This window comes from Caretta caretta, chromosome 3, assembly GCF_965140235.1.
Source record: "Caretta caretta isolate rCarCar2 chromosome 3, rCarCar1.hap1, whole genome shotgun sequence".
Lineage (NCBI taxonomy): Eukaryota > Metazoa > Chordata > Testudines > Cheloniidae > Caretta > Caretta caretta.
The window spans coordinates 158,402,156-158,428,799 of record NC_134208.1 but is presented as its reverse complement, the minus strand read 5'-3'; the positions used below and the strand labels follow the sequence as shown (position 1 = coordinate 158,428,799).

The 26,644-nt window shown below is 43.5% G+C and overlaps 1 protein-coding gene across 4 annotated transcripts in view; it reads left to right on the top strand.

Annotated features, from left to right (window-relative positions):
• COQ8A (coenzyme Q8A) overlaps positions 1 to 26,644 on the top strand; it is a 144,469-nt gene that overhangs the window by 4,848 nt on the left and 112,977 nt on the right. For all 4 annotated transcript variants that reach the window (XM_048843370.2, XM_048843367.2, XM_048843368.2 and 1 more), the window contains 2 exons: positions 21,365 to 21,559; positions 25,883 to 26,293. In XM_048843370.2, coding sequence (XP_048699327.2) covers positions 21,383 to 21,559; positions 25,883 to 26,293 — 588 coding nt within the window. In that variant the 5' untranslated portion in view covers positions 21,365 to 21,382. The remainder of the gene's footprint in view (positions 1 to 21,364; positions 21,560 to 25,882; positions 26,294 to 26,644) is intronic.

The window sequence follows — 26,644 nt, the reverse complement described above, 5'->3', positions numbered from 1 at the left end:
CGTAGGCACTGTGGCAGCGCAGCTGTGCTTCTGTGGCATTTTAAGTGTAGATAAACCTCTACTTTGTAAATGATATGAAACTCTAGCAGATTGCATTTAGACAAATTGACTTTGTCTTGAGCCAAGTTAAGATGTGACATGGCATGCAGTTTTGCCCTCTCTGCCCATAACCATGTGTCACCCGCCCCCCCTTTTTTTAATGCTTTTGTTTTTTAATTGAGGGATAATCAGTGAACAGATGCATGTTGGTCTGCGTGAGAAAGATATTTAAATTATTTATAGAGCACCTCAAATGTGCAAGGCACTTTACAGAACATAGAAAACAGATGCTCTGAAGAACTGTTAGGTTTTATGATTACAGAACTTCTTGTTTAGAAATGTTATAAACTTAAATTTTGGGTTTTTTTGAATTGTTTACCTAACCGAATCAGAGTTTATAAGTAACTACCACCTCTGAGAAAGTGTGGAGATCCAACAACTTAAGCTAGTCACCCTAGAATATAACCGTTGAAACATAAAAATAAAGGTCTGCACATCACCCTTAGAGCATACAGATTCAGTACATGCAGACACAATGTGTATAGTCTGCATGCACTTGAGACAGTCATAGGGCTGTTTTGTGGTGCTAAAGGATGATGCTGATGTACAGTCAACATAGAGTTCTTCCTGTGTTCACGTCTCTCCCTGCCCTTCCTTTGCCCCTGCTGTTACTCCATTTTCTATGCCCAATTTAGGGCTTAATTTATTCAGTCTCACTGCTGTATTTGGATCGCCTCAGCTGTGTCATCTTCTCCCATCCCTTACCTGGGTCTCCTACCTGTGGCTCTGGCATGCTCTAATAACCTCTCATCCAGTATTTGTAACTTTCATACAGCTTCTGTTGTCTTCATTGTGGCAAATCCCAGCACACTGTGACATAAGACAGGTTTCAGAGTAGCAGCCGTCTTAGTCTGTATCCACAAAAAGAAAAGGAGGACTTGTGGCACCTTAGAGACTAACAAATTTATTTGAGCATAAGCTTTCATGAGCTACAGTTCACTTCATTGGATGCATCTGATGAAGCGAGCTGTAGCTCACGAAAGCTTATACTCAAATAAATGTGTTGGTCTCTAAGGTGCCACAAGTACTCCTTTTCTTTTTGTGACATGAGTACATGTACATAAGGATCAGGGCTGTGAGAAGGGTGGAAGAGAAACTGTGGTGAGAAAGAAAACTAAGAGCAAAATGAGAATTTTTTTTGTTTTTAAGGCACTCTCTGGAAATAAAGACTCTCCACAAGAGACAGTCATCTGAATTAATCATATGTTTTATGCATATGGGCAAAGCTTATATTGATTGCGGGTGCATAGAAGGGAGGAGGCACAATTATAAACTCAACCTTTTTGAATATTTTAGAATTCCAAGACAGGAGTTTTTCAGTCTTGGCAAATGAGCAGTGAGATTCTGTGCTATGTTTCTTGGAGGTGCAGCATACAACTTGCGGCTCAGAGGAAAGAGGCATTGGAACACAAATGTAGCTTTTTGGCAGCCTTTGTATTCTGGGCTGCTCCTGGGGCCAGAATAATTCCTGGTGTAAAGTAAACAGCCCTGGAATTATTCTAAATTAGAGCAGTCCATCCTAGGCTACCCATGAGCAGTGACACTGACCAGAAGTCCTGTAGCCCTACCTGCTGTAGACCTAACTGTTGCACTGGAGCTTGTGAAGAGGCCTGCAATGCCTGCCGTTGGGGAGTTCTCCCCTGGCCACTATAGCGGTTTTACAGCAATATGTAAACTATTTTGGTATTAATACATAGCACTGAAGCTCTCTGTCTTCCAAGTGTTTTGTGCACGCTAATGCTCAAGACACCCCTGTGATTATATTCGTATAAATGAACAGGGAAACTAAGACAGAGAGGTTAACTAACTTGTCCAAGGTAAATATCAGAGCTGGAATTGGCACACAGGAATTTCTGGTTCCAGTAGACCAGATTTCCCCCTCTAAAAAGATGAAATTTGAGTATTTAGTTGGGCATTAAAACTGTGACTTATTTGACATGCAGGACCCTTAAGGCTTCCTTTTGACATAGCCCTGTATCTTATGCTTATGGTAATAAAGAGAACTTGTAGCAAAAACAGAACTGTACATTTATTGTAGGAGCTAGGACTCCAGTTTGCTAACGGGCCTATAAATAGGCAGCAGATCTTGTATGAATTATAAGAGGCTAAATTTGAACTTAATCCTAGTTTATGGGGCAAGTCTGGTTAGAGATATGTGCCTCCTGGATCGATAGTGAGAGGCTGGGGTAGCTGACCTTCTGTTCAGAATCATGATAGGATTATCTTCACCACATGGGCAGAGAATGTGTGCACTCCTATGAGTCCCACGCAGTATGTGCATGTAGGGCAGATGACTATATAAATTAGTAACGTATGATAAGATGTGTGGCTCTATCTTGTATGTCTGAGGGGTGTAGGCACAAGATCAAAAACGAAGTATCTTCCTACATCTGGTAAATCTAGGTGCCTGGTGCAGCTGCACATGACGTATAACTGCTCTTCATAAGTTACAGAACTCCAACCTGCATAAAGAAAAGGAGTACTTGTGGCACCTTAGAGACTAACCAATTTATTTGAGCATGGTTACACCTGATACCTGGGTAGTCAGAGCCTTCAACCAATCAGAGGCTTCCTTTTATAGTACCATTGGTGAAATGGCTAGCAAATTGACCGGTTCTGTGGTTAATTTTTTGCTCTGTGGGTGGGTTATTACTGTACATTCAGAGATGTATTATCAGTAATCACTTCACAGAGGAAAAGCTCCTATTTTCTCAGCAATCTATAAATTGTCTCATGTTACAGGGTATTTATTTCTTGGGTCTGAAGGACTCCAGGCTTGCTTCTGAAGTGTGCGTATAATGTATTAGTTTATAATCCCCATCCAGTACTGGGTGCTTTGACAAAGTTAAAACTCCCACCAAAAGAGAGCTTCTTATAGTATAATACACAGCCCCCAAAACATGAATTACCAGCTAATTAAGGAAAAATCCCTTGGTTATAAGCTATATCCCACAACTTAGGGTTTGAATGGCCCTTCTGAGCTCTTTGCTACATGTTTGGAATTTAGTACTCTGTAGATATGCAAGTTTCTGTGTTTGCTGAAGATAGGGAACTGAACTTTGATAGACCCTAAGAAGTTGGTAAAGAGATTTTTGTGGCTGGATAGAACTAATTTGCAAGGGATTGTTAAGCAATTTTTATATGAGAGGTTTGTGCTCTTAGCTTTATTTGAAATGTAGCTCCTGGGCTCAGTCAGCAGATCTTTCTCTTGAAACTGTCTTTCGTTTGAAACAAAAATTAATTGAGACATTATGGAACAATTTCAATCAGCAGTGGTTTATAAAAAATCATTATTTTTGGCTGTAAATTATGGTGTCTGAAGCCTTTGTTCTCTTAAATTCTAGGATGCATAACTGACAAATGCAGAATAAAATCTTCATTTTTTATAACTTTGCCTTAAATGTTACTGAAGGGACATAACTTGAAATCTGGTCAGTGTCAGAAAATGTGATAGTTTCAGATGCTACTCCTGGGTCCCCCTTCAAATCTATGTGGTTTTGCAGTTGTACTTTCCAATTTTTTAACGTATTCCCTTCCCTGTAGCTGCATGAAAGAGCCACAAAAACAGGGGAAACTGATGAAAGACTGTCTTGCAAACACATGTGAGTAACTTTAATCATGTGAGTAGTCCCATTTAACTCATTGAGTAAAGTTATACATATGAGTTTGTAAAATTGAAGCCTTAGCTTCCTATACAGTGGAAAGTGAATCAGACTATATATTTCAGCGAACTGAAGAAATAGGAAAAATATGCTGTTTTTTCCCCCTAATCTTTGGTGCTCTCTACAACAGTAATAGGTGCCTAGATACTACGGTGACAGCCATATAACTACCTAGATAGAAAGACTTTCAGACCAGAATGTTTTTTTTCTTTGTTTTTTTTTAAATTGGAAGTGCCTGTTTAAAGTGATAAACCTTTCCAGTGCCCACACACCACTTCAGTGTAGCTAGAAATTATAGTTACTGGGTAGGGGAATAGGCAGTTGATACACAATAGTGCTTCCTAAGACTTATAGGGACAGACTGATTGCTTGAGAAATTAAATTATTGGCCCCGCTATGCAATAGAGTGCTGTGCCACACAGCCTTTGTCCTGTTCTCAGCAGAATTGCTATTTCGTTATTGGGTTAGGACTGCTTTCTTGGTGGTGGTGAAGTTCCTAAAATGTGTGGTGAAGTTCTGGCTGTTGAAACACGAAATGGTACAAATGATTTTGTTGGTAAACATACAATTACAGTATATGAGGCCAGTTGGAAAGTGAGGTCAGTCCTCCTTAATGGAAGGAATCAAAGCTTGTGAGGCATGACTGGTCCAGATTTCAGGTGCAGAGCTCCTACCTTTTAGAAGGGAAGGGGAATAGATTGCTTGTGATAGCCTCCTATCTTCTTGCCTGGGGAAGCTGCTGCTGCTGCAGGGCCCAACTGATGTGTGAGATTCATACAACTTGTTTTATGGATTCCTGGAGAAACTGAGAATAGCTTCAAACTTTATCTTTGCAGAATAGTCTATTTTAAAATCTTGATTAGAACAATAGAAGCACAAAACTATTCATGTGTCTTCCCAGTGTGAAACTTTGAACTTGGGGAAACAAATGTTTGTGATGCATGGGCCAAATTCTGTGCTGACTTACACACCTACTGAAATCAAATGAGTTACACCAGATTTGTCCCAGTGGAACTGAGAGCAGAGTTTGGGCTGTAGAACTTGTGTCAGGAGGGTACGTGCAGTGTGTCAGGAGGTACTGAGTGCAGTAAGTGGCCTATAATGAAGTGAATGCAGTCTCGCATTAGTATCTTAATTGATGCAAGTGAATTATTTCTAGATCCCTGACCAGGGTAGAAAGAGGTTTAATCTATTCCGGGCACTTCGACCATGACTGTTTTTGCATGTCCCCAGACAATGTCTGACCTAATCCGAATGAAGTAAATAAAACTGTCAGTCTAGAACATTCATTTTGCACTGATGTATCTGTGCCTAAAATAAAGTAGACCGCACACTCACTGTGTCCAAAGCCAGCATCAGACTTTTTTTTAACCCCTATATTGTGTTTCAAGCCATGTATGGGGAAAACTGCTTGTGCAGGCTTCCTAGCCAGCCTGTACTAGTCAAAATGAGCACTAATCTTGAAATTTTGTGGAAGGAGAATGAGTTCTAGCTGTATTTGATGTTGCTTCAGTTTTAAATGTCACTGGTAAATTTGTGCAAGGATGTTTAAAAATGTTCTGTAGGTTAATTAAATTGTACGTCAGGGCCATCCTGCAAATACACCATGACTCCTAAAATAGAACTCGTTGGCTCTAAAACCAGTCAGTTCTTTAAACAAACCTTGTTGGGGGTTTAGTCTATTATATAAAATCCTGTTCTTTTTATTGACTGATTTGATTCCTTTCTTGAAGAGGAAATGGCCATCCTCCCTTAAGTTTCAGAGTAACAGCCATGTTAGTCTGTATTCACAAAAAGAAAAGGAGTACTTGTGGCACCTTAGAGACTAACCAATTTATTTGAGCATAAGCTTTCGTGAGCTACAGCTCACTTCATTGGATGCATACTGTGGAGACTGCAGCAGACTTTATATATACACAGAGAATATGAAACAATACCTCCTCCCACCCCACTGTCCTGCTGGTAATAGCTTATCTAAAGTGATCATCAGGTGGGCCATTTCCAGCACAAATCCAGGTTTTCTCACCCTCCACCCCCCCACACAAATTCACTCTCCTGCTGGTGATAGCCCATCCAAAGTGACAACTCTTTACACAATGTGCATGACAATCAAGTTGGGCTATTTCCTGCACAAATCCAGGTTTTCTCACATCCCCCCCACCCCCATACACACACAAACTCACTCTCCTGCTGGTAATAGCTCATCCAAACTGACCACTCTCCAAGTTTAAATCCAAGTTAAACCTCCCTTAAGTGTTACTGTTTCTTGTGTTCCTTGCTCAGTTGAGATTTGGATGAGTCTGGACACAAGAAAGCCAGTTAACGAGAACACGCTTCTAAGGAGGGCAGGGTGTTCTGCTATGTGGGGTGTAGAGGGGAGGGTGTAGGTGTGCAGAACTTGGCTGTAGGCTGTAAATGAAACTGCCACGAGTGTAATATGGAAGGGTGGACATGGAATCAGATATACAAGGAGAAGTAGAAATAATCTTGATGTAAAGCACTCTGTAAGAGCTTGGTATTATTTATTTCCAGATTGTAGCCGGCTACACTTAATTCATGGTCACACACGGAGTTTATTGATTAAACTACTGCTTGTGCATTGTCTCAGTTAGCGTTTTTCTCCAAAATAACTACTGCTGCTACCACTAGTGGAGTTCCAATACTGGTTGCCATTGGGGAGACTATCATAGATTAAAGAAAAGGAGTACTTGTGGCACCTTAGAGACTAACCGATTTATTTGAGCATAAGCTTTCGTGAGCTACAGCTCACTTCAGAAGTGAGCTGTAGCTCACGAAAGCTTATGCTCAAATAAATCGGTTAGTCTCTAAGGTGCCACAAGTACTCCTTTTCTTTTTGTGAATACAGACTAACACGGCTGTTACTCTGAAACCTATCATAGATTAGTTTCCAGCATCCCTAGTCTCTACTTGTTTGGATTAGATAACAGTGGCTGCAATGATGGTAAATTTGGAAAAAAACTGTAATGTAGACCCAGGTCTGGTCTACATTTAAAAATTACGGTGACATAGTTACTGTGCTCAGGGGTGTGAAGAATCCACAGCCCGAGCTCTATAGCTGTGCAGTCCTAATATCTGGTGTAGATGGAGCTAGGTTGACAGAATGCTACTATCACTTGGAGAGGTGGAGCTTCTACAGTGACAGAAAAATCTCTTCTGTTGCTGTAGTCTCTGTCTGCACTACAGGACTACAGTAGCTTAGTTCTGTGGCCATAGCTATACTACTTTAGTGCCTGTAATGTGGACATGATCCCAGTCTGTGAAGTCTTTCACAAGCATGGAATTGAATTCCCTGCCTTATTGCCCCCATCAAACAGATATTCTTTGTCGTTTGACTTTTTTTAAGGGAGACAGTTACACATAAGCAATGATTTAGGAGGTAGTGTGCTCTAATGGATAAGACAGTAGGTAACACTTGAGTAGTCAGGTGGGAGGCTTCTTTACTAGTCACTTCTGAGCCTACAGGTTTGACAAGCACACAGTTTACCATCACATTTTTACTGGGTTTAAAAATTAATTTTGGGTGCATTGCTCTTCATACTGTCAAAGTCAGATTCAGGACTCACATAATTTGTTAGACCACTCTGTTTATTAGCAAAGCGCTTTGCTAATGCACCCAGATGTGAGCCCCTCTCTGAGGCTCAAGATATAACTTATTTACACAGCTAAGCCAAAGCCAATTTAACATAAGAGACAAAAGAAAGCAGAAACTGACAAATATGCATACATATCTTATTTGCATACTAATGTTTACCAGTCTCCTAGCTCAGTAGGAGCTCTAAGTTAATTAGTTTGAGGACCTATTGTCTCACACTCCTTAATGTTTCTCTTCATGACAACTATATTTCAACAAACCCTTCAAATAGCGTTTCTTATATTGAAATTATAATTCATTAAATTCATTCTACTTTCACAATCCCTCCTTTTGGTCAAGCTACGCGGTGACCAACAATGACTGGGTTCCACATATCAATCATTCTTTATCTCTTTGTTCATAAGTGATATTTAAAATCATCAAATTAGCACTCTGGTTTGGGGCAGCTATCTGTGTAGCATGCCTGACACAATTTTGGATACAACAGAAAAGTAACTGAAAACATACAAAAATTATTAGGATTCCAAACAGGAGAGTTAGGGCTCCCTGAAACAACCAGTTTCCTATGCCAGAGAAATTGAAAAGGTTACTTAGCCACTTCCATAAAGAACTTTGTGGGGAAGATGTGCGATTTGTTCTAAGTGGCTAGCACGATCTGTTACCTCATTGGTGTTGTCTGGTATATACACACAGCAGTCTTCTCCAATGAGAGCACAAGTCCCTCCTTTTGCCGCCAGCACTATGTCCAATGCCTGACGGTTTTGGAGGGCCATCTGTCGGATTGCCCCTGTTTCTTTGGCCAGGGCTCTTAAACTTTCTCCGGTTTCATTTGCCATTATTTCAACTACTGCTTGTAACCTTAGGAGCCTTTTTGCACGATGTATTACTCCCCCAATGGTATTAAGGAACCGCCAATGGCCTCTTCCCAGGTTAAGGGGCTTATGTTATTTACATACCATTGGGCATCTGTTAGTCCCTTCTTTTTCGCCTGAAATTGCAGAGGTGTTCTCGAGGGAAGGTTCCTAGCACTCGGAATTGTGGGAAGAGTCACGCGGGATAACAGATTCCTGACCAATTAGCTGGTAGTGCGGTATAAGCTCTGGTCCCACACACCCAGTGATGGCCTATTAAGGCCGGGAAGGGTTGGTTGCACCCATTTGTCATATAGGTGTTTGCAAAGGAGTAGTATCCCCCAAAGGGTACAGGGTAATTCTCCTTACGAGGAGTGGTGTTATTTGCATGACATTGAAAGTTTGTATTGTTTTCACTAAGGTTACTGTAGGGGGAACATGAGATTGATTTCTCTGTTTGATCCCAGGTTGAGAAAAAATTCATATCTCCATACCCGGCCCGCCGCTTTTTAGTTTTGTTTGAATAATCCCATACACCATTGGCCACAATATGCTGAAGGCAATGGCTTTTCCCCAGATCCAGCCCTGTCCCATTACACACCCAACACCAACGACCTTTTCCCTCCACCACACTTATCCATTTAGATGCATTTATTCCCACTGCTTCCCGAGTGTCATTGTTGTTCCATATTTTGTTAAACGGACGAGGCCCTCCAGTGAGGTCTGGGGACTTGAGTGGGATAGTCAGGACAGGAACACCAGTTTGAGAGTGGGCTGGGATATGGCTGCAGACTCAGCAGTTAGAAATATTAGGGGTCTGAGCTATCCAGACCTGCTGCTGGATAAAAGAATTGTCATCATGGTCTCCCCAGACCGTAAGATACCAGCAGCCGAGGAACAGGCAGAGGCACATGTTGGAGGCAAGGCTCTTCTGTTTCTGACAACCTCAACTGAGGGAACCGCTGTCACGGTTTTACACCCACCAGGCAGTAGGCACTCGGCTCGCTACTGCTTTTTTTTCTTTTTTTTGTTCGTAGTCTGCTTCTGGCAACCCTTACGAGAGCGTAGATTGTAAGGTATTGCAGACTGTTCCTCTACGTCATCATCTGGAGTCAAAATTGACTCTGCGTTGTCCTGAGGTGGTGACTGGTTCTCTGGGGGTGGTGCCTTCTTACACTGTGAAGCATGTATCCACGCTGCAATGCCAGATAGTTTAACAACCATCTGTGTAGTAAGCAGTACCTGATGAGGACCCTTCCAGCGGGGCTCCAAGGCATGCTTTCGATGATGGCGCCGTACGTAGACCCAATCACCTGGCTCGAGGTTGTGGCAAGCATCGGAGGTGGGTTCCGTGGGCCAGGTGACTCGAACCTGTGAATGGAAGTGACTTACAGCTTGCATTAGTCCCTTGCAATAGTGAAGGAGCGCGCTGTGAGTCAAGTTCAAATCTGGAACAGGAGTAATGATAGTCATAGCTCGCCTAGGACGTCCCATAACAATTTCAAAGGGACTTAATTTATGCCTTTGGGATGGAGTGGATCTCATGTCCATAAGGGCTACTGGCCAGCTTAATCCTGTAGAGTCACAAATTTTAGCAAGCTTATTCTTAAGTACACCATTTCGTCTTTCAACTGCACCTGCACTCTGTGGGTGGTAGGGACAGTGCAACAGGTGTTTGATATGCAATATACGGTCCGGCTTCAATCCAACCGGAGAATAAACATACCATAACCAATATAAAGTCATATTGTTGACACTTAAGCATTTGTGCAAGAACGGTGCTTGAGGCAGGCCCCGGAACCCTTGGGCCACTTTTACCGGTTTACCAATATTATGGCTTTGGCAAATGGTACAGGCTGAACAGTGGCGGGCTGCAAAAGAACTAAAATGGGGGGACCCACCATCTTGTCTTTGTTACAGCAGAGACCATCCCCTCCTTTCCGACATGCGAAACACCGTGTAGCAGGGTGGCCAGAGATGGGTAGAGTGAAAAGGGGGCTACAAAGGTGCCATTAGACGAGCGCCAAAAGGAATCGGGATGTAGAGAGCAACCCTGGGCAACCCAGGATTCTCTCTCGGTTTCTGGGGCAGAGTCTTAGAGCAGGGTGAGGTCAGTGAGGGACCAGGAGGGTAAGAGGAGAGCAGAGAACAAGGGAATCAGACATTTCAACTAGGCGTGCTGCAGCAGCCACAGCACGCAGGCAGGGGGGTAAGCCTTGGGCAACAGGGTCTAAAGTGGCAGAGAAATAAACCACTGGGCGGTTCTTTTCTCCGTGCATCTGAGTGAGAACTCCAAGTGCACACCCAGATTGTTCGTGGCAGAAAGGGGTAAAAGGCTTAGAATAGTCAGGCAGCCCTAAGGCAGGGGCAGAAGCCAAACCCTGTTTGAGGGAAACAAAGGCAGAATTGGCCTCAGGGGACCACAGCATGGGGTCAGGCACAGAGAATCGAGTGAGTTCCTGGAGAGATTTTGCAAGGGAGGCATATTGGGGAATCCATTGTCTGCAAAATCCAGCCATGCCGAAAAACTTCCGGACCTGGCGTGGGGAGCGGGGTCGGGGAAAGCTAAGGATAGCTTGGACGTGGGTGGGAGAAAGTGCACGGGAATCCTGGGAGAGGAGAAAGCCAAGGTATGTGACAGAAACGTGACAGAGTTGTAGTTTAGAGCAAGAAGCTTTGTGACCCTTATTTGCTAGGGCAGTAAGGAGCACTAAAGAGTCAATTTCAGAGGCAGACAATGAAGGGGAACAGAGGAGTAGATCATCTACATGTTGGACTAGTGTGGACCTGGATGGGAAAACAAGGTCTCGGGCTAATGCTTGGGAAAAATATGATGGGCTTTCCATATACCCGTGGGGCAGTGTGGTCCATGTGTACTGTTGCCCCTTGTAAGAAAAGGCAAACAGGAACTGGGAGTCAGGGTGAACCGGGACAGAAAAGAAAGCAGAGCACAAATCAACAACAGTAAAATGAGTTGCATCTGGTGGGATAGAAGCCAGAATCTTTGAGAGAGGCAAGTTTTGATTCTGTCCACCTATGATTTGCCTCTTCCCACCACTGCATGAAACAATCAACCTCTCCTTTTGCCAATTTAGTTTTAGGTTGGCCGAGTTTGTCTTTTAAGATGTCTACTCGGTCTTTGTCCCAAGATCCTAACAGTGGCCACTGAATTTTGGGATTCTCCTGCGTTAGCCTTTTGCATTCCCATACACGTCTCCTCCCCCGCCCTCCCCCCAGGTCAGCCTTTTGAAGCCATCCCCCACCCATGTCATGAGGTTTTCTGTTCATTAAAACGCAACAATGCTAGCAACAAGACAAACACCACAGACAAACACCACAAAACATAGATCCATGGTATTCTGAGTTATTCTTCCGCTGGCGCCAGCTTGCTTGTAGAGTCTAAAAACAAAAGAAACAATTTCCATCCCCCTGGTGGGGACAGATTATTGCTTAATGATAATACCACTTTCTTTTACAAATTTCCTTGCTATTGCAGGAAAAACAGAAGAATTACCTCCAGGCTGTACTTATTTTGTTCTATAGTCAGGCTGTTCTGTAATCAGGCTAGTGAATTACCCCACTCACTGGTCATTTATGAAATTCATGAGGTAGTGTACCTCAGTTTCCCCTCTTGTGCAACAGACCATGTTTGCAATAGTTTCTCTGCTGTACCAAGCTTTAAGTTTATTCTCAGGTAATAGCTGAGACACAGCTTCAGATTTTAGCACTATACGCACACAATTCTCTTTTGCCTAACATCCCTTGCACTGTGATTACTCTTTTACACAACTGTACCCCGATTATACTTCCATCTTGTACATCTAGACACAACCAGGAGCAGCCAAGTTAAGTTCCAGTAGAAACCCCTTACATCCTTTAGTGATTTTGATTACATTACCCAATAGTCAAACAATTTTGATCAGATTCTCTCTCTCTCTGCTGCCTGCAGCAGTCCCTTATAGACCATTTCTTTGGGAAAAGGGCCCATTTTCCCTCAGAATAGCGGTAAAGGCTTCTGGGGACAGAAGCATAGTGGTGGTAGTAGCCACTCTACCTGACCCCCTTAGCCTAGACCATTTTTCCAGAAATTTACAGGAGTCCGGACTCTTCCTAAAATACATAAACTGAGCCGGCGTTCCTTTAGGGAACTGTCCCGACTTAGACGTCTGGTTACCCATACTTTACACACCAATCACACAAGAAGGAAATTTGGGTTCGTCAGAGTGATGCCCGGTGCAACACACAAAAGGAGCCCACAGGCTGCTGCTTCAATCACCCTTGCTTTCACACCAAGGGTTTTACCCAAGGTGCGGTGCGGCTGCGATTGTGCAGATTTCACTCACTCAGACCGTGGGGACAGGAACCCTTTGGTCAGCCGATCCCCGGATGGAGATGATGCCCAGACTCAAACACACCATAGGGAGGACGGATAGACACAGAGACAAGACAGTCCTCAGTCCAGACAAAACACAGAAATAATTACCTGACCAGATTCCTGATGTCAGATCCCGGGATCCCTACCAGAACAGACTGAGAACCAACAGGTTTGATGGCGTAGACTTCACTGTGGTCATGCACCCTTCCGTTCTGGCGGGAGGACCGCTCGGGCCAAATGCCCAGGTGCCGGCTTGCCACGGCCGTCCTAAGAACAGTCAGGAGTCAGACAGCCCCAGAGAAGATGGTTGCCATCTCGGTGGAACCTCCATATTGTCAAAGTCAGATTCAGGACTCACATAATTTGTCAGACCACTCTGTTTATTAGCAAAGCGCTTTGCTAATGCACCCAGATGTGAGCCCCTCTCTGAGGCTCAAGATAACTTATTTATACAGCTAAGCCAAAGCCCCTTTAACATAAGAGACAAAAGAAAGCAGAAACTGACAAATATACATACATATCTTGTTTGCATACTAATGTTTACCAATCTCCTAGCTCAGTAGGAGCTCTAAGTTAATTAGTTTGAGGACCCATTGTCTCACACTCCTTAATGTTTCTCTTCATGACAACTATATCTCAACAAACCCTTCAAGTAGCATTTCTTTAATGAATTATAATTTCAATATAATTCATTCTACTTTCACAATACAAAAGTGGAATATCTTTCCTCTGGTCATGGATAAACCTGGAATTATGAAGTAAAATTAATGGCACCAAAATGTCTGCCCAGCCCAGAAAAGGCATTCTTGTGCACCAAGATGCAGCATTTCAGAAAGCAGAACACTTCTTAAATATCTCCATCCAAGGGCATATAGACTTCTGATCCTATTGAAGTGTGTGTATATATACTGGGGGCTGTATTACAGCACTCTGCTGATTCAAAATACTGTTACCTTAAAATAATGAAAACCATGGAAGGAGGAATTTTACTGTCTGAATTTGACTGTGTGGGTATCTGGTAGAACCACATAGGGGTCAGAAGTTGACCAATTGATTCTTTTTTTTTTTTTTAAACTGTAGAGGTGGCTGGTATAAATGCAAAAATCTAAGTTGTATCTGATAATGACTCTTGTTCAGTGGTTATACAGCTGGACTTTGATCCCATGCCTCACCATACACTCAGAGAGTGCCTTGTTATAACTGCACACTTCTTGTGTGGTACTTGCTTTAAACCATCATTATAATGTTGCGACAACTCCTCTGAAGAAAAAGTTAAAATACATTTTGGCTCCCTGCATGTTCTTAATAGCATGCCATGTTCTGCTTTATTCCTTGATTTAGCTTGCAAGGTTTCAGCTGGGTTTGAAATTCAGTGAAGAGGCAGGAGAGCAGATTACTCACTGGTGTGGTATGTAGCTTAAAAACAAAAAACCCTACCATGTTCACCTTGTTATGTCCTAGAGTGACTTGATTCCAGCCTCATCAACAGCATTCCCCCATATTAAGAGCTGTGGGACCTTTTCCAGGTATGCACTGAGTTATAAAAGGTTAACTAACCCAAACACTGTGGCTCTGACTATACTAGGAAAATAACCCATGGTTGATGTCTGTCAGCCAGCCACAGACCCTATTCTAGCCAGGCTAACAAACCATCTGCCTGCTAGCATAAAAACGGGACTTGTTTGTCAATACCTTGGATGCAAAGTGTACTAGTCCTGCCTGTCCTGACAATGGTATAGGCAGAGTACAATGTGGTTAAAATAGTTTCTGAAAATTTGAGGCAGAAGCCACTCCTTAAGAAAGTTGTATGTTGAGAGTTTGCTAGCAGTCTTTTTAGTAGTGTAGGTGGAGTCCTAGTGGAACAGAGTCCTTGTAGAACAAAGCCTGCTTGCTGCAGTGGGTGTTCACAAAAGTTTGGCTCCTCTGCTCAATAACTGCCAAACCCTCTTCAACTCAGTGTGGCAGCTTGATGTGCTTCCCCCCCACCCCATTTTCAGTTTAACAACTTCGGTCTGTTCTCTTTCTGGGTCCCACACTTGCTCTCATTAAAATAAATAATCTTTGTGTTTCTTTTCTTCCTAATTACCTGTTCCTTTTTTTATGATTGTTCTCTTCCATGTTTTCCTCTCCTTGCCCTGATAGTCTCATTGACTTCTGCTTTCCACATCCCTTCCAGACAATGAGTTTTATGTGCTCTCCTGAGCATTGAGCTTGAGTTTTTTTTAAGAGGGGGAAAAACCTGTCCTCCCGGGGAACATAATTCTGATGAAAAAAAATTTTAATGTTCTTTGCTTATAACTTCTGCCTGATAGTGGTAGGTGCTTCATTTCATACCTTATCTAAGCTTTAAAGGGTCATTCATTGCTACAGAGCTGTTTTCCTTTGCCCCGCTGCACTTACTTTGATACTGACCAACGTGTGGCAAGCAAGGGATGGGGAATTTAATGGGAGGGAGTTTACAGTAACAGTTGTATCAAAATGCATGATGGTGTTGTCTGTTTGAGACCCACTTCTGTCAGCCTTCGTTCTTTGGTGGCCTCCTTAGTTCTAATGTTAACAAAAGCATACCAGGAATACTCTGTATTCCCTGTATACAGTTAAGCAAGCAAACTTATTTCCAATTTAGCCATGTGTGAAAAGCCCTTTTCCTTCATATGCTCTACTTCTTGATGTTTGTAATTGGATTTAATATAGGAGATTTGGAGCCCTCTTTCAAATCTTGCTTCATAGCGGACTCTGGGACTATTTAGTGTGGTGGCTTCTGATCTGATACCCTAAAAACATTGCACAGGAAAATGTAATAATGATTATTTTAAACACTTTTGTTTATTGTTTTTTGTTTATGTTCCTCCCCACCTCTTTACAAAGGTGAGCTCACCATGTCTGTTTAGCTGAATGAAGGAGTACCAGATTTTATGCCTTGCTTCCAGTAAATTGTCCTTTTGCAGCTCAGGACAGGGGCAATCACTGAGGCCTTTGAATTTTCAAATGGCAGACAGTGCACATAGGGGTGGTAAAGTTAAATTTATTGCAGGCATAAGTGGATGTAATCCCACAGAAATCAGTTGTGGTTTGTCAGCAGCAAATTTGGCCCAGTATCTGTTTTCCAGCTAAAACTAAGAAAGGGGAACTGGTCATATTTGCTCATTGATATATTTAGCTGTGGAGGATGAGAGCACATTGAGCAATATGATTTCCATTTGTGACTTTAACTTCTCTATTAATTTGAAAATTAATAAGTCTTCCAAAATAAAGGGTCTTATCAGCCACATCGTTTTATGGTATTGTAACAGAACCATTTCATGCACTCTTCTTCCTCTCAAATATGAGATTAAACCCTAACTGTTTCATAATGGTGAATTTGTATACTTAGCATTATTGTCCAAATTGAAATACTATAGTGGCTACTTTCCCCCCTAAGTCTGATTTGCAGGGATAATGCTGCAGATACTTTAAGTTAAGACCTAGCAAAAACTTCCGGTGGTTAAGGATGAAAAAACCCTTCTGTTGGTAAACCTCTTTCCTTACCTAACAAGACAGTTTTTAAGTTTAAAAATACATAAAGCTTTGTTGCATTAATATTAAGAGGCTGACTTTAAACTCTTCAAAGCAGAGAGATTCAGAAGTCAAGGTTTTATTTGGTCTCTTTTTTTTTTAACCATTCTGAAGCCTATAGACACATCATACAAAGTGACCCCTCCAAAAAATGGCAGGCATAGCCTTAATTCTAATTCTCAGATATTGGTTTCATTGTGATACAAGTACAGAGTCAGCACCTATGCTTCTGGCTGTGTGACTTATGCTGTAGTTAGAGCATGGCCCACATAATTTATAATATTTCTTTATTACTTTGGACTAGAGATAGCTACCCTTTGTCTTGGGCATTGATTATTCTGCTGTGTTAAACAAATACTCCTGTAACTTGAGTTACAGGAACAGTTAGGTTTCCCTGGAATTCAGCTCTCTTAGTGTAACGAATCACATGCCACTTCTATGTGATTGATAAATGGAGCTTGCTTACAAGAAAGTTCTTTGCATTTGCTCAGAAAATATCTGGATTCAGTCATTGATGTCTTGCAATAGGGCGTAATACCATATGTACTGTTGTCTGAGTTTATAGCACTTGAATGTATTAGCCGTTTATAATCATTGTTCATATATATGTGTTGACAGAACACACTCTAAAAATGAAAATGTGCCTTTGCAGTTACCAAGGAAACAGTTTAAATACACAGTGACTCTCGCAGTGCCCAGTGGAGTCTACAGCCAGAAGTGTTAAGGACATTGTCTGGAGGCCAATGTAGAGAATTCTCCTCCAACTGGGGATCGAGCCTTAGAAGGCATCCTGTGCCCAAGTGAATGTTCTCTATCAGAGTGGGTCTGTGAGCCAGCACTGGATAGGAGACATTTCAGAGTCCTGAAAACTTGAGGAGGACCATGTGTACAGGGAAGTTGCTGGAGACGAAAGTGCAATAAACTAAAAACGCTGTTTTGCCTGTAGCTGCAAACCTGCTCGGCACAACACACAGAGAGTAGTGAGTGTCCTGTTTACGTTGCACTCATGGCTCTTCCAATATGAGGAACAGTTATGCTCAGAAGAAATCACTTTTGGTTTATTTATTTGTATTACTGTAGTGCCTAGGAGCCCTAGTCATAGGGCAGGACCCTGTTGTGATAGGTGCTATAGGAAAGAGTTGCACTAATGGAGTTTATTATTCTAAACTAACATATCTCTAGCAGTCACCCAGCAAATCACTTTAATATGCTGAAATTACACTATCTGTTTGTTACAAACATAAGGCAGTCTGCCTTTCAAATGGACACATGGTCCAGCATTCATTTGCTAATACTCTAGGAGGATTTTGAAATCAGTGTCTTTTACATTCAGAATGCCCTAAGATGTATATCACAATTAGCTGAGCCTGAAAAATCCACTAGCTCAGGGTGATCCATCCCATAAAAACAACCATACTGAGTCTGACCAAAGGTCCATCTAGCCCAGTATCCTGTCTTCTGACAGTGGGCAATGCCAGGTGCCCCAGAGGGAATGAACAGAACAGGTAATCATCAAGTGATCCATCCCATCGCCTATTCCCAGCTTCTGGCAAACAAAGGGTAGGGACACCATCCCTGCCAATCCTGGTTAACAGCCATTGATGGACTTATCCTCCATGAACTTATCTACTGCTTTTTTGAACCCTGTTAGTCTTGGCCTTCACAACATCCTCTGGCAAGGAGTTCCACAGCTTGACTGTGTTGTATGAAAAAAGACTTCCTTTTGTTTGTTTTAAACCTGCAGCCTATTAATTTCATTTGGAGACCCCCTAATTCTTGTGTTATGAGAAGGAGTAAATAACATTTCCTTATTTACTTTCTTCACACCTGTCATGATTTTAAAGACCTCTATCATATCCCCCCATAGTCATCTGTTTTCCAAGCTGAAAAGTCTTATTAATCTCTCCTCATACAGAAGCCTTTCCATACCCCTAATCATTTTTGTTGCCCTTTTCTGAACCTTTTCCAATTCCAATACATCTTTTTTGAGACATGGCGACCATATCTGCATCCAGTATTCAAGATGTAGGAGTGCTTTGGACTTATATAGAGGCAATATGATATTTTCTGTCTTATCTATCCCTTTCTTAATGATTCACAACCTTCTGTTTGCTTTTTTGACTGCTGCTGCACATTGAGTGGATGTTTTCAGAGAACTATCCACAAGGACTCCAAGATCTTTCTTGAGTGGTAACAGCTAATTTAAACCCCATAATTTTATATGTATAGTTGGGATTATGTTTTCCAATGTGCATGACTTTGCATTTATCAACACTAAATTTCATCTTCCATTTTGTTGTCCAGTCACCTGATTTTGTGAGATCCTTTTGTAGCTCTTTGCAGTCTGTTTGGGACTTAACTATCTTGAGTAGTTTTATATCATCTGCAGATTTTGCTACCACATTGTTTACCCCTTTTTCCAGATCCAGTTATGAATATGTTGAATAGGACTGGTCCCAGTACAGGCCCCTGGGGAAAACCACTATTTACCGCTGTCCATTCTGAAAACTGTCCATTTATTCCTACACTTTGTTTCCTATCATTTAGCAATTACCAATCCATGAGAGGACCTTCCCTTTTATCCCATGAGAGTTTACTTTGCTTAAGAGCCTTTGGTGAGGGACTTGTTAAAGGCTTCTGAACATCTAAGTACACTGTATCCACTGGATTCCCCTTGTTCACATGCTTGTTGACCCCCTCAAAGAATTTTATTAGATTAGTGAGGCGTGATTTCCCTTTACTAAAAACATGTTGACTCTTCCCCAACAAATTATGTTCATGTATGTGTCTGACAATTTTGTTCTTTACTATAGGTTCAACCAGTTTGCCTGGTACTGAAGTCTGACTTACTGGCCTGTAATTGCCGGGATCACCTCTGGAGCCCTTTTTAAAAATTGGTGTCACATTAGCTATTCTCCAGTCATTTGATACGGAAGCTGATTTAAGTGATAGGTTACAAATTACAGTTAGTAGTTCTACATATTCACATTTGAGTTCCTTTAGAACTCTTGGGTGAATACCATCTGGTCCTATTACTGTTTAGTTTGTCATTTTGTTCCAAAACCACCTCTAATGACACCTCAATCTGGGACAGTTCCTCAGATTTGTCAGCTAAAAAGAAGTGAGTGGAAACTTTGTCCATGTGAGCATGGTTGAAGGGCCTGCTGGCCCCTACTTAGGAAGGGGGAGGAAAACAGCAGAATGGTTAAGTGCCAATAGTTTTTTTTCAGAAGGCAGGAAAGAGGCAGCAGTGCTGCTCCTAGCCCGGGTGGGGAGAGAAAGGAAACAGAGCACTACAACCATACTTCTCATTTAAGAAAAGGGATCAGTGGAATGGCCCACATGGAAAGTTGGAGTTGGGAGGCTGGGTACTTCTTTCATGTCCAGGAGGTGGTGCAGCAACAAAGCTCTGAAAAGAGGTAGGGACTCCTAGAACTCACTTGTTGCGGATGGTTGGAGGGGGACAGCTGAGAACAAGTCTATCGTTGTGTGTCTGTGAGAGCCGAGAATTGACCCACTGGGGTGCAGGTGTTGCAACGGGGGCTAACAATACTATTTTTGGAGGGACAGAATTAGCTGACTAGAGTACTGTGTTAGGGTTTACCTATTGGTGGGGGAGTGAAGATGTGGCCATGTAAATTAATTGGGTGAGGTGTGTGTGCAGGTGGGAAAGCATGGCAGTTACAGGTACTCTTCAGTCAGACTAGCTTAGTCCTTGGGGAGGTAGATATTAAGGAAATATTTCAAACCTTGATAATCAGATGTCAAACACATACACTGATGCTTATTTCAGAGTAGCAGCCGTGTTAGTCTCTAAGGTGCCACGAGTACTCCTTTTCTTTTTACTGATGCTTGTGTGTGCATAGAGTAGGAAGGGAAGTGGGACTATATGCCTAAGGTTATTGGCTTTACCTAACTCTGCCTTCCCTAGAACAGTTCTGTATTAACCTGAAGGTATGCAAGTTCTGAAATAGTGTCCTTTGTGTACATTTGTAGGAACAAGGCTTCTTTCTGGCTGGCTTTCAGGTTGGCCGATTAGCTATTGGATCTCTAAGCAGAGATCCCTAAGCAGAGCAGTTGCTCAAAGGGGGTGGAGGGCAATTTACTCCTGAGGGAATTACGTGCCAAAAATTAAAAATTATGTGCACAATATTTTAAAATTCTGCAAATTTTATTTGTCAATAAATGTGGCTCCAGCATAACAGTGGGGAGCACAGGCCACTGGCTGCATTGAGGTAGGAGATCACCCTGAAGCCCCCACCTCCTCCAGTACAGAGACTTGGCAGTGAGGCTGCACCTGACACAGTGCAAGGGCTGGGTCTGCCCCTCTGCTCCAGGTATACCAAGTGGGCAGGCTCAGCCCAGCAGGATCCATGTGTGGAGGGGCTCAGTTTGGGGGGATCCAGGTGTGGGGTGAGAGGTTTCTGGGTGCGGGCAGCTCAGTGGGAGATCTGCATGCAAAGGCGATGTGCAGGTGCATGGGGTCTCTGCAGGGGTTCCAGGTGAAGGTGGTTGGGGCTCAGCGGGGGGTGTGTGTGTATCTGGGTGCTGGGGGAATGGGGCTTGATGGGGTGTGGGTCTGGATGTGGGGCTTGTCAGAGGGGTCCAGGTGTAGAGAGATGGGGCTTGTCAGGGTGAGGGTTTGATGGGCCTGCTTACCGGGGAGCCCCAGCTGCTGCTGAGGGGACACCACATGCTGGGGCTCCTGCTTCCCCCCCATGATTCCCCTATATCCTCTTCTTCTCCATCCTCCCCCCTCACTCCCACATTCTCTTCCCCTCACCCCCCCTTACCCAGCCCCACCGCAGGCACTCACTGTTGCACAGAAAACAGGAAGGCTCCCAGCACACAGAAGGGTAGCACAACTGGCGCTAGGAACCAGGAGGCGGCGTCCAGCTGCAGTGTCAGTGGAGCCCAGATGCAGCCTCCTTCAGCTGGGAAGCTCTGTGCTTGCAGAAATGGGGGGTGGCACATAACTGCGTGTGCCCCCCCTGCCTTTTCATCAAACCCCCCCCCAGCTTACTTGCCATTTTCTGCAGGGAAGCACAGGAATTCTGCAGAGGGTGGGAGGGGTGTTTTCTGCGGGTGCAGAGTCCCCCCAGGAATATCAACTGGAACATGACGTTGACTCTCATGAGCAGTTTGATAAGTAGTTGAAGATTTTCTCTTACTGTTGCTATATTCCATGATTCTCTGTTGTGTTTTTCAGCGCTGAAAGGGGTCAGTCATGGCAGGTGATGCCATCATGCTGATCAGAGGCTTGGCTAAGCTCGGTAAGGCCATTATAGAAACCCAGGTAGGACAGCTGCGGCAAGCAGTTGTTGGTGGCGATGCAGTTATCGTTGCAAGGACCTTTCAGACCACTGTTGAAGAGCAATTCAGTGCTGCCATGGGAAAGATGCAGGTAAGGAAGACTTTGTGTGTGTGTGTGCATGTGCCATTTCCCAGGAGTAAGGCATCTTTCTCCCATAGGTTGTATGTTACTTGTCTGTGAAAGGGGTCATCTGTGTCTAAGAGGTAATGGGTGGCTCTCTGCACATAGTGCTCTTGAGGGCATTCTGCACCAAAAGAAAAAATTCTGCTCACAATATTTTAAAATTTTGCAAATTTTATTTGTCAAATAAATGTGGAGGCTCCAGCATGGTATTAGGGAGCACAGGTCACTGTGCAGCTCCCCCCTGAGACACAGACTCAGTGGTGAGGCTGCACCAAACCCTGACACAGTACAAGGATCGGGCCTGCCCCAGAAACACCCCAGAGCCCTGCCCCTCTGTGTGGGCAGGCAGGCTCAGCAAAGCAGGATCCAAGTGTGGACTAGCTTGGTGTGGGTTGAGGGATCTGTGTGGGGCAGTCTGGGTGCAGGCAGCTCAGTGGGAGATTTGGGGTGTGTGTGGGGGAATCTTTGATGCACAGGTGCTTGTTGCGGGGTGGGGTTCTGGGTGCAATGGTAATGGGATTCTGCAGGGGAGTCCAGGTGAAGGTGGTTGGGGCTCAGCAGGAAGGTCTGGGTGGGGTGGGAGGGATAAAGCTTGGCACGGCGGTCTGCGTGTGGAGGGCTTAGTGATGGGGTTCAGATGCTTGGGGAGTGGGCCTCAGTGGGATGGGGATCCAAATGCAGCTGGTTGGGGCTTGGGTACGAGAGGCTTGTCAGAGTGGTCTAGGTGCAGGAAGAGTGGGGCTTATGGGTTGATTTGATTGCGGGGGGAGGGTGAGGCTCGGCAGGAGGGTCTGGATGTACATGGGGTTGAGTGGATGTACATGGGGTTGGGCAGTTGCAGGAGTAGCTCCCTGTACAGGGATCCCTCCCCCTGCAGCCAGGGGAGAAATCTGTAGGTGGGTTTGATTCTGCCCCGGATGCTGTGCAGGGGATGAGGAAGTCCCATCCTCCCTAGCCCAGCCACGACTAGCAGCTGAGCCCAGTGCATGGAGGAGCCACCAGCTGGTCTTCCCTTGTCCCGACTCCTGCCCCACAGTGATTTACCTCTCTGATGGCTGCCCTGGTCACCCAAAACATACTGCCGTAGAGGGTTGCATGACCGCTTCTGTGATTTTCCCTTTGCTTCCCCGTCAAAGTCATTTTTCTGCCGGGAAGCAAAGAAAGGGGACATAAATTCTGCACAGAATTCCCCTAGGAGTAACATAGGGTCCTCCCAGCTACTGCAGGATGCTGAGACATAGACAAGGTCTGCTGGTATTCTGAGGCATGGATTAACGCTACACCATGAAAATTCAGGTGATAGCTTGTAGAATATTGAAAAAAATTATCTTAAATCAATATTGTCAAAACTGATTTTACAGTTTGGGTGGGGGGATCTTTTTTCTTTTTAAAACCCTCATTCTTCAGTATTCTTGAAATACAGCATCTTTGAGTGACTCACCCACAACCAGACCAGAGTCTTGGGTTACCTGTCTTTCAGTTGGGTGAATGGAATGGGCAGACATCTTCCTGTTTCTGTGCACAGGTGAAGGGATTGACATATGGATGAGTTATGCACTGTGAAGTCCTTTGAGAGCAATGCAAGGTACTGAGATTCAAGCACAAAAAGTCAGCATGGTGTGTTCCAAGTGCGAAGGCATACCTGGGAGGCCTACTGTTCATGGCTGCTTTTTTGTTTTTCCCAGGAGAGAGTTGTGAGGTGAGGCTGAGGATTTAAGGTTTAGAGGACTCTTGAGACTGTGGTAGGAAAACACAAAGCAAATGGGAGATCATGTTCTCCATGAAGATAAATATCCAGTAGGAATTTTTTGTTCTGTCAGATAACTTATTTGTATTGTGGTAATGCCTGGGAATTCCAATTATGGACTGAAAGCTTTCTTGTCAAGAGTTAAGGTCTGGCTAAGATTGGAAAGGGAAAAGCTCAGCAACTTAGATATTTACAAACTTTGGTTGCCAATGGTTACCCCTCTCATTTGGCTGTGAGAATGGACTTGTATAAGGTGAATTTTCTTTCTACCTTTAGCACTTAGCCAGTTCTTGTTTCCTCTGTGGAATTCTACTGCTTTGCAACTTGTCTGCCATACCCCATGGCAGGTAGTATTTTCTGAAGAACTCAGGGCCAGATCTTTAAGTGTTCAGTGCCCACAATTGGGCTGGAATTTCAAAGGTGCCATTTTCCCATATGGGAGCCTAAATAAAGGCCAGATTTTCAAAAGTGTTCAGGAGCTCTTATTGTGATCCTTATGGCCAGACTTACATAAGTGCTCCAGGGTGCTGACATCTCTTGAAAATCTGGTGCTTAGTGCCCTGGGAGGACATGAGTCTTTAAATCAAAACTTGCATGTCTTTCTAAAATGTGTTATAGCTGAAACACAAGTTATGGGCTTGATGCTGTAATTACTGGATGAGATTCTATGGCCTGCATTACACAGGACACCTGAGTACATGATCATTCATAATAATGGTCCCTTCTGGCCTTAAAATCCATGAATCTGTCATTTTTGGTTGAAGTTGGCCATGATTTTGGTGACCTGCAGAGCCCCCTAAGTGTATCTGGTTGTTGGTGCTTGTGGCAATAACTTTTTTGCTGCCATTACCTTAATCTTAGTTTTCCTTTTGTCATCCCAGGTTTGCAATATTTATTTTAAAACTTTTCTTCAATCTCTCTGGACCCAGGGTCTAATAGGGTAGTACTTTGTGTTCTGATCAGCTTTGGCAGGAGAGAATTAGGGAGAGCTCTGCTCAAACCATGGCAAATTTCTATAGCATTTCTTTATGCACCTCTCTGCAAAAGTGGAAGATCGTATTTATAGACTTGAAATACAGCTCGCTGTCTGAATCATTGTATTAGTAGCTGCAGCCAAAACAAGAATATAAGAATGGGTCGGCAGTCTGGGGCTTGTCTGAAGAAGAGAATGTATATTACTAGATGGAAAAAAGAACCTTCTGCAGTAAATGAAACTCTCTCCATCCCTTGCAGCCCTTGCCAAATACTGACTATTTAAGACTTAAGTACGAAGAGAAGAAATTTGCTCGCTTCACACCCTGGTGGGAGGTGGGTTGCTGCTGCTGCACTGATTAAACCTGCAGAGATATTCCTCCCCCTCCCCCCTCAATGTTGGTGCTGGAAATTGCATGAGACCTGCCTGCATAACAGGAAGGGCTATGTCCTGCATTTCTTCCTCAGATAATTAGCATTTGGGTAAGAGCCTAGAATATGCTGCTGTCTGCCTGACTGTATAATGATTAAAACATTGATTTGGTTGCAGTTCTCAGCAGCACCAACAGGGTCTATTGGCAGGTAACTGGAGTCCCAAGGGCACTAGACAGTTCATTAACTCTCTGTTTCTTGCTTTGATGCTGCCAATCAGTTTGCGGTATTCGCAGATACCTGGAATAGCAAGGTAGGTATCACAAGGCAGGACCCAAGTGTGTTGGCAGAACTAGGTTGGAAAAGTTTGCCTGGCAACACCTCACATTGAGCTTAGCTGTGAGGTCACACCCTTGCTTTAAGCACAAAGTAATCATGCTCTCAATGAAATGTACAAATACTATAATAACTTGCTGGCTGGTTAAAGAAATACTATTTTCTGTTGTTCGTGGAATCAGCCACTTGGGGCTAAGCTAAATTGCTCTATGATTAGACATTCAATTAGCACTTCTGAAAGAGTTTATTCATAGTTTAGGTATTTTTACACCTTAATGGGGAAGAGTGCAAGAAGGATAAAAACTGAAGTCTTGAGTGATGTGTGAGGGAGTACCAGGGGAGGGATGATAGCAGATCATTTCTGTCATCAGGTCTATAGAACCCATCGCTGTAGAAGCTAAGTACTGTGTTCAGTATAAATGGTCTCCAGAATTCTTGTACCTTCCCAAGTACCCAGACTGTGTGTATGATGTGGGATTGACTGGATATACCTAGGAGTACCTCCCCTTGAAATCAGTACAACCTAGTTACACTCACAGGTAACACCTGTTGATCACTTTAGATAAGCTATTACCAGCAGGACAGTGGGGTGGGAGGAGGTATTGTTTCATATTCTCTGTGTGTATATAAAGTCTGCTGCAGTTTCCACGGTATACATCTGATGAAGTGAGCTGTAGCTCACGAAAGCTCATGCTCAAATAAATTGGTTAGTCTCTAAGGTGCCACAAGTCCTCCTTTTCTTTTTGCGAATACAGACTAACACGGCTGTTCCTCTGAAACTCACAGGTGAAAGGATCTTTGTTTGGTGTCCTGCGGGTTTTTTTAAATTTCTGGTTTCTGACGTATTCCTATGTTACTTGCAGGATCTGGGTAAACAGCAAGAAAACTTAACTGATCTCGGTGAGGATTTTGGGAGTGATTACAATTTCTCGGGGCCAGAGTCGTCAAATGCTACAAAGGACTTCTCATTTCCACGCCAGCCCCACAAAGGTAGTGGTACAGAGGGTCCAGCTTACAGCTACGCCACAAATGAACCTTTTAGAAATTTCAGCGAGATTGGAGATGCAAGCCCAGGGCAGATTCCCTTCTCTGCCAAAGTGAATGCAAAGCTATTTGGAGGCTTTAGGGACCGTGGAAATCCTTTTGCTGCTACTTTTGGGCAAAACAGGGCTTTTCACCAGGACCATTCCTCTGTCAGTGGGCTAACAGCTGAAGATATTGATAAAGCCAGGCAGGCCAAAACTGATCCAGAACAGAAACCTCACAAGCAAATGGTATGTGTTTTTTATTAATGATTTCCAGTCCTCTGCTTTAGCCACACAATCATCCTTTCTCACCCTCTCCTACTGCTTCTCCTCCTTTGAATTTGGCTTATTGCTACGTGGGTGGGAAGGGGGATGGTATCTGTTTTGTTTTTAATTTCAGTCTATGCAATGTTGTTCTGTCACACACACACTCCCCCCCCTTCCCCCATTCATCTTCTGTCAGAGGATGGTTAAAATGTGTATGTGAAATTAGAATTGTTCTCTACTAACAGCTGCTCACCTGTCACATGTGTGCCACTGAATGCTTAGGATAGTTAAGGGTCTATATTTACTCTTCGTTTGCAGACTGAGACATGGAGC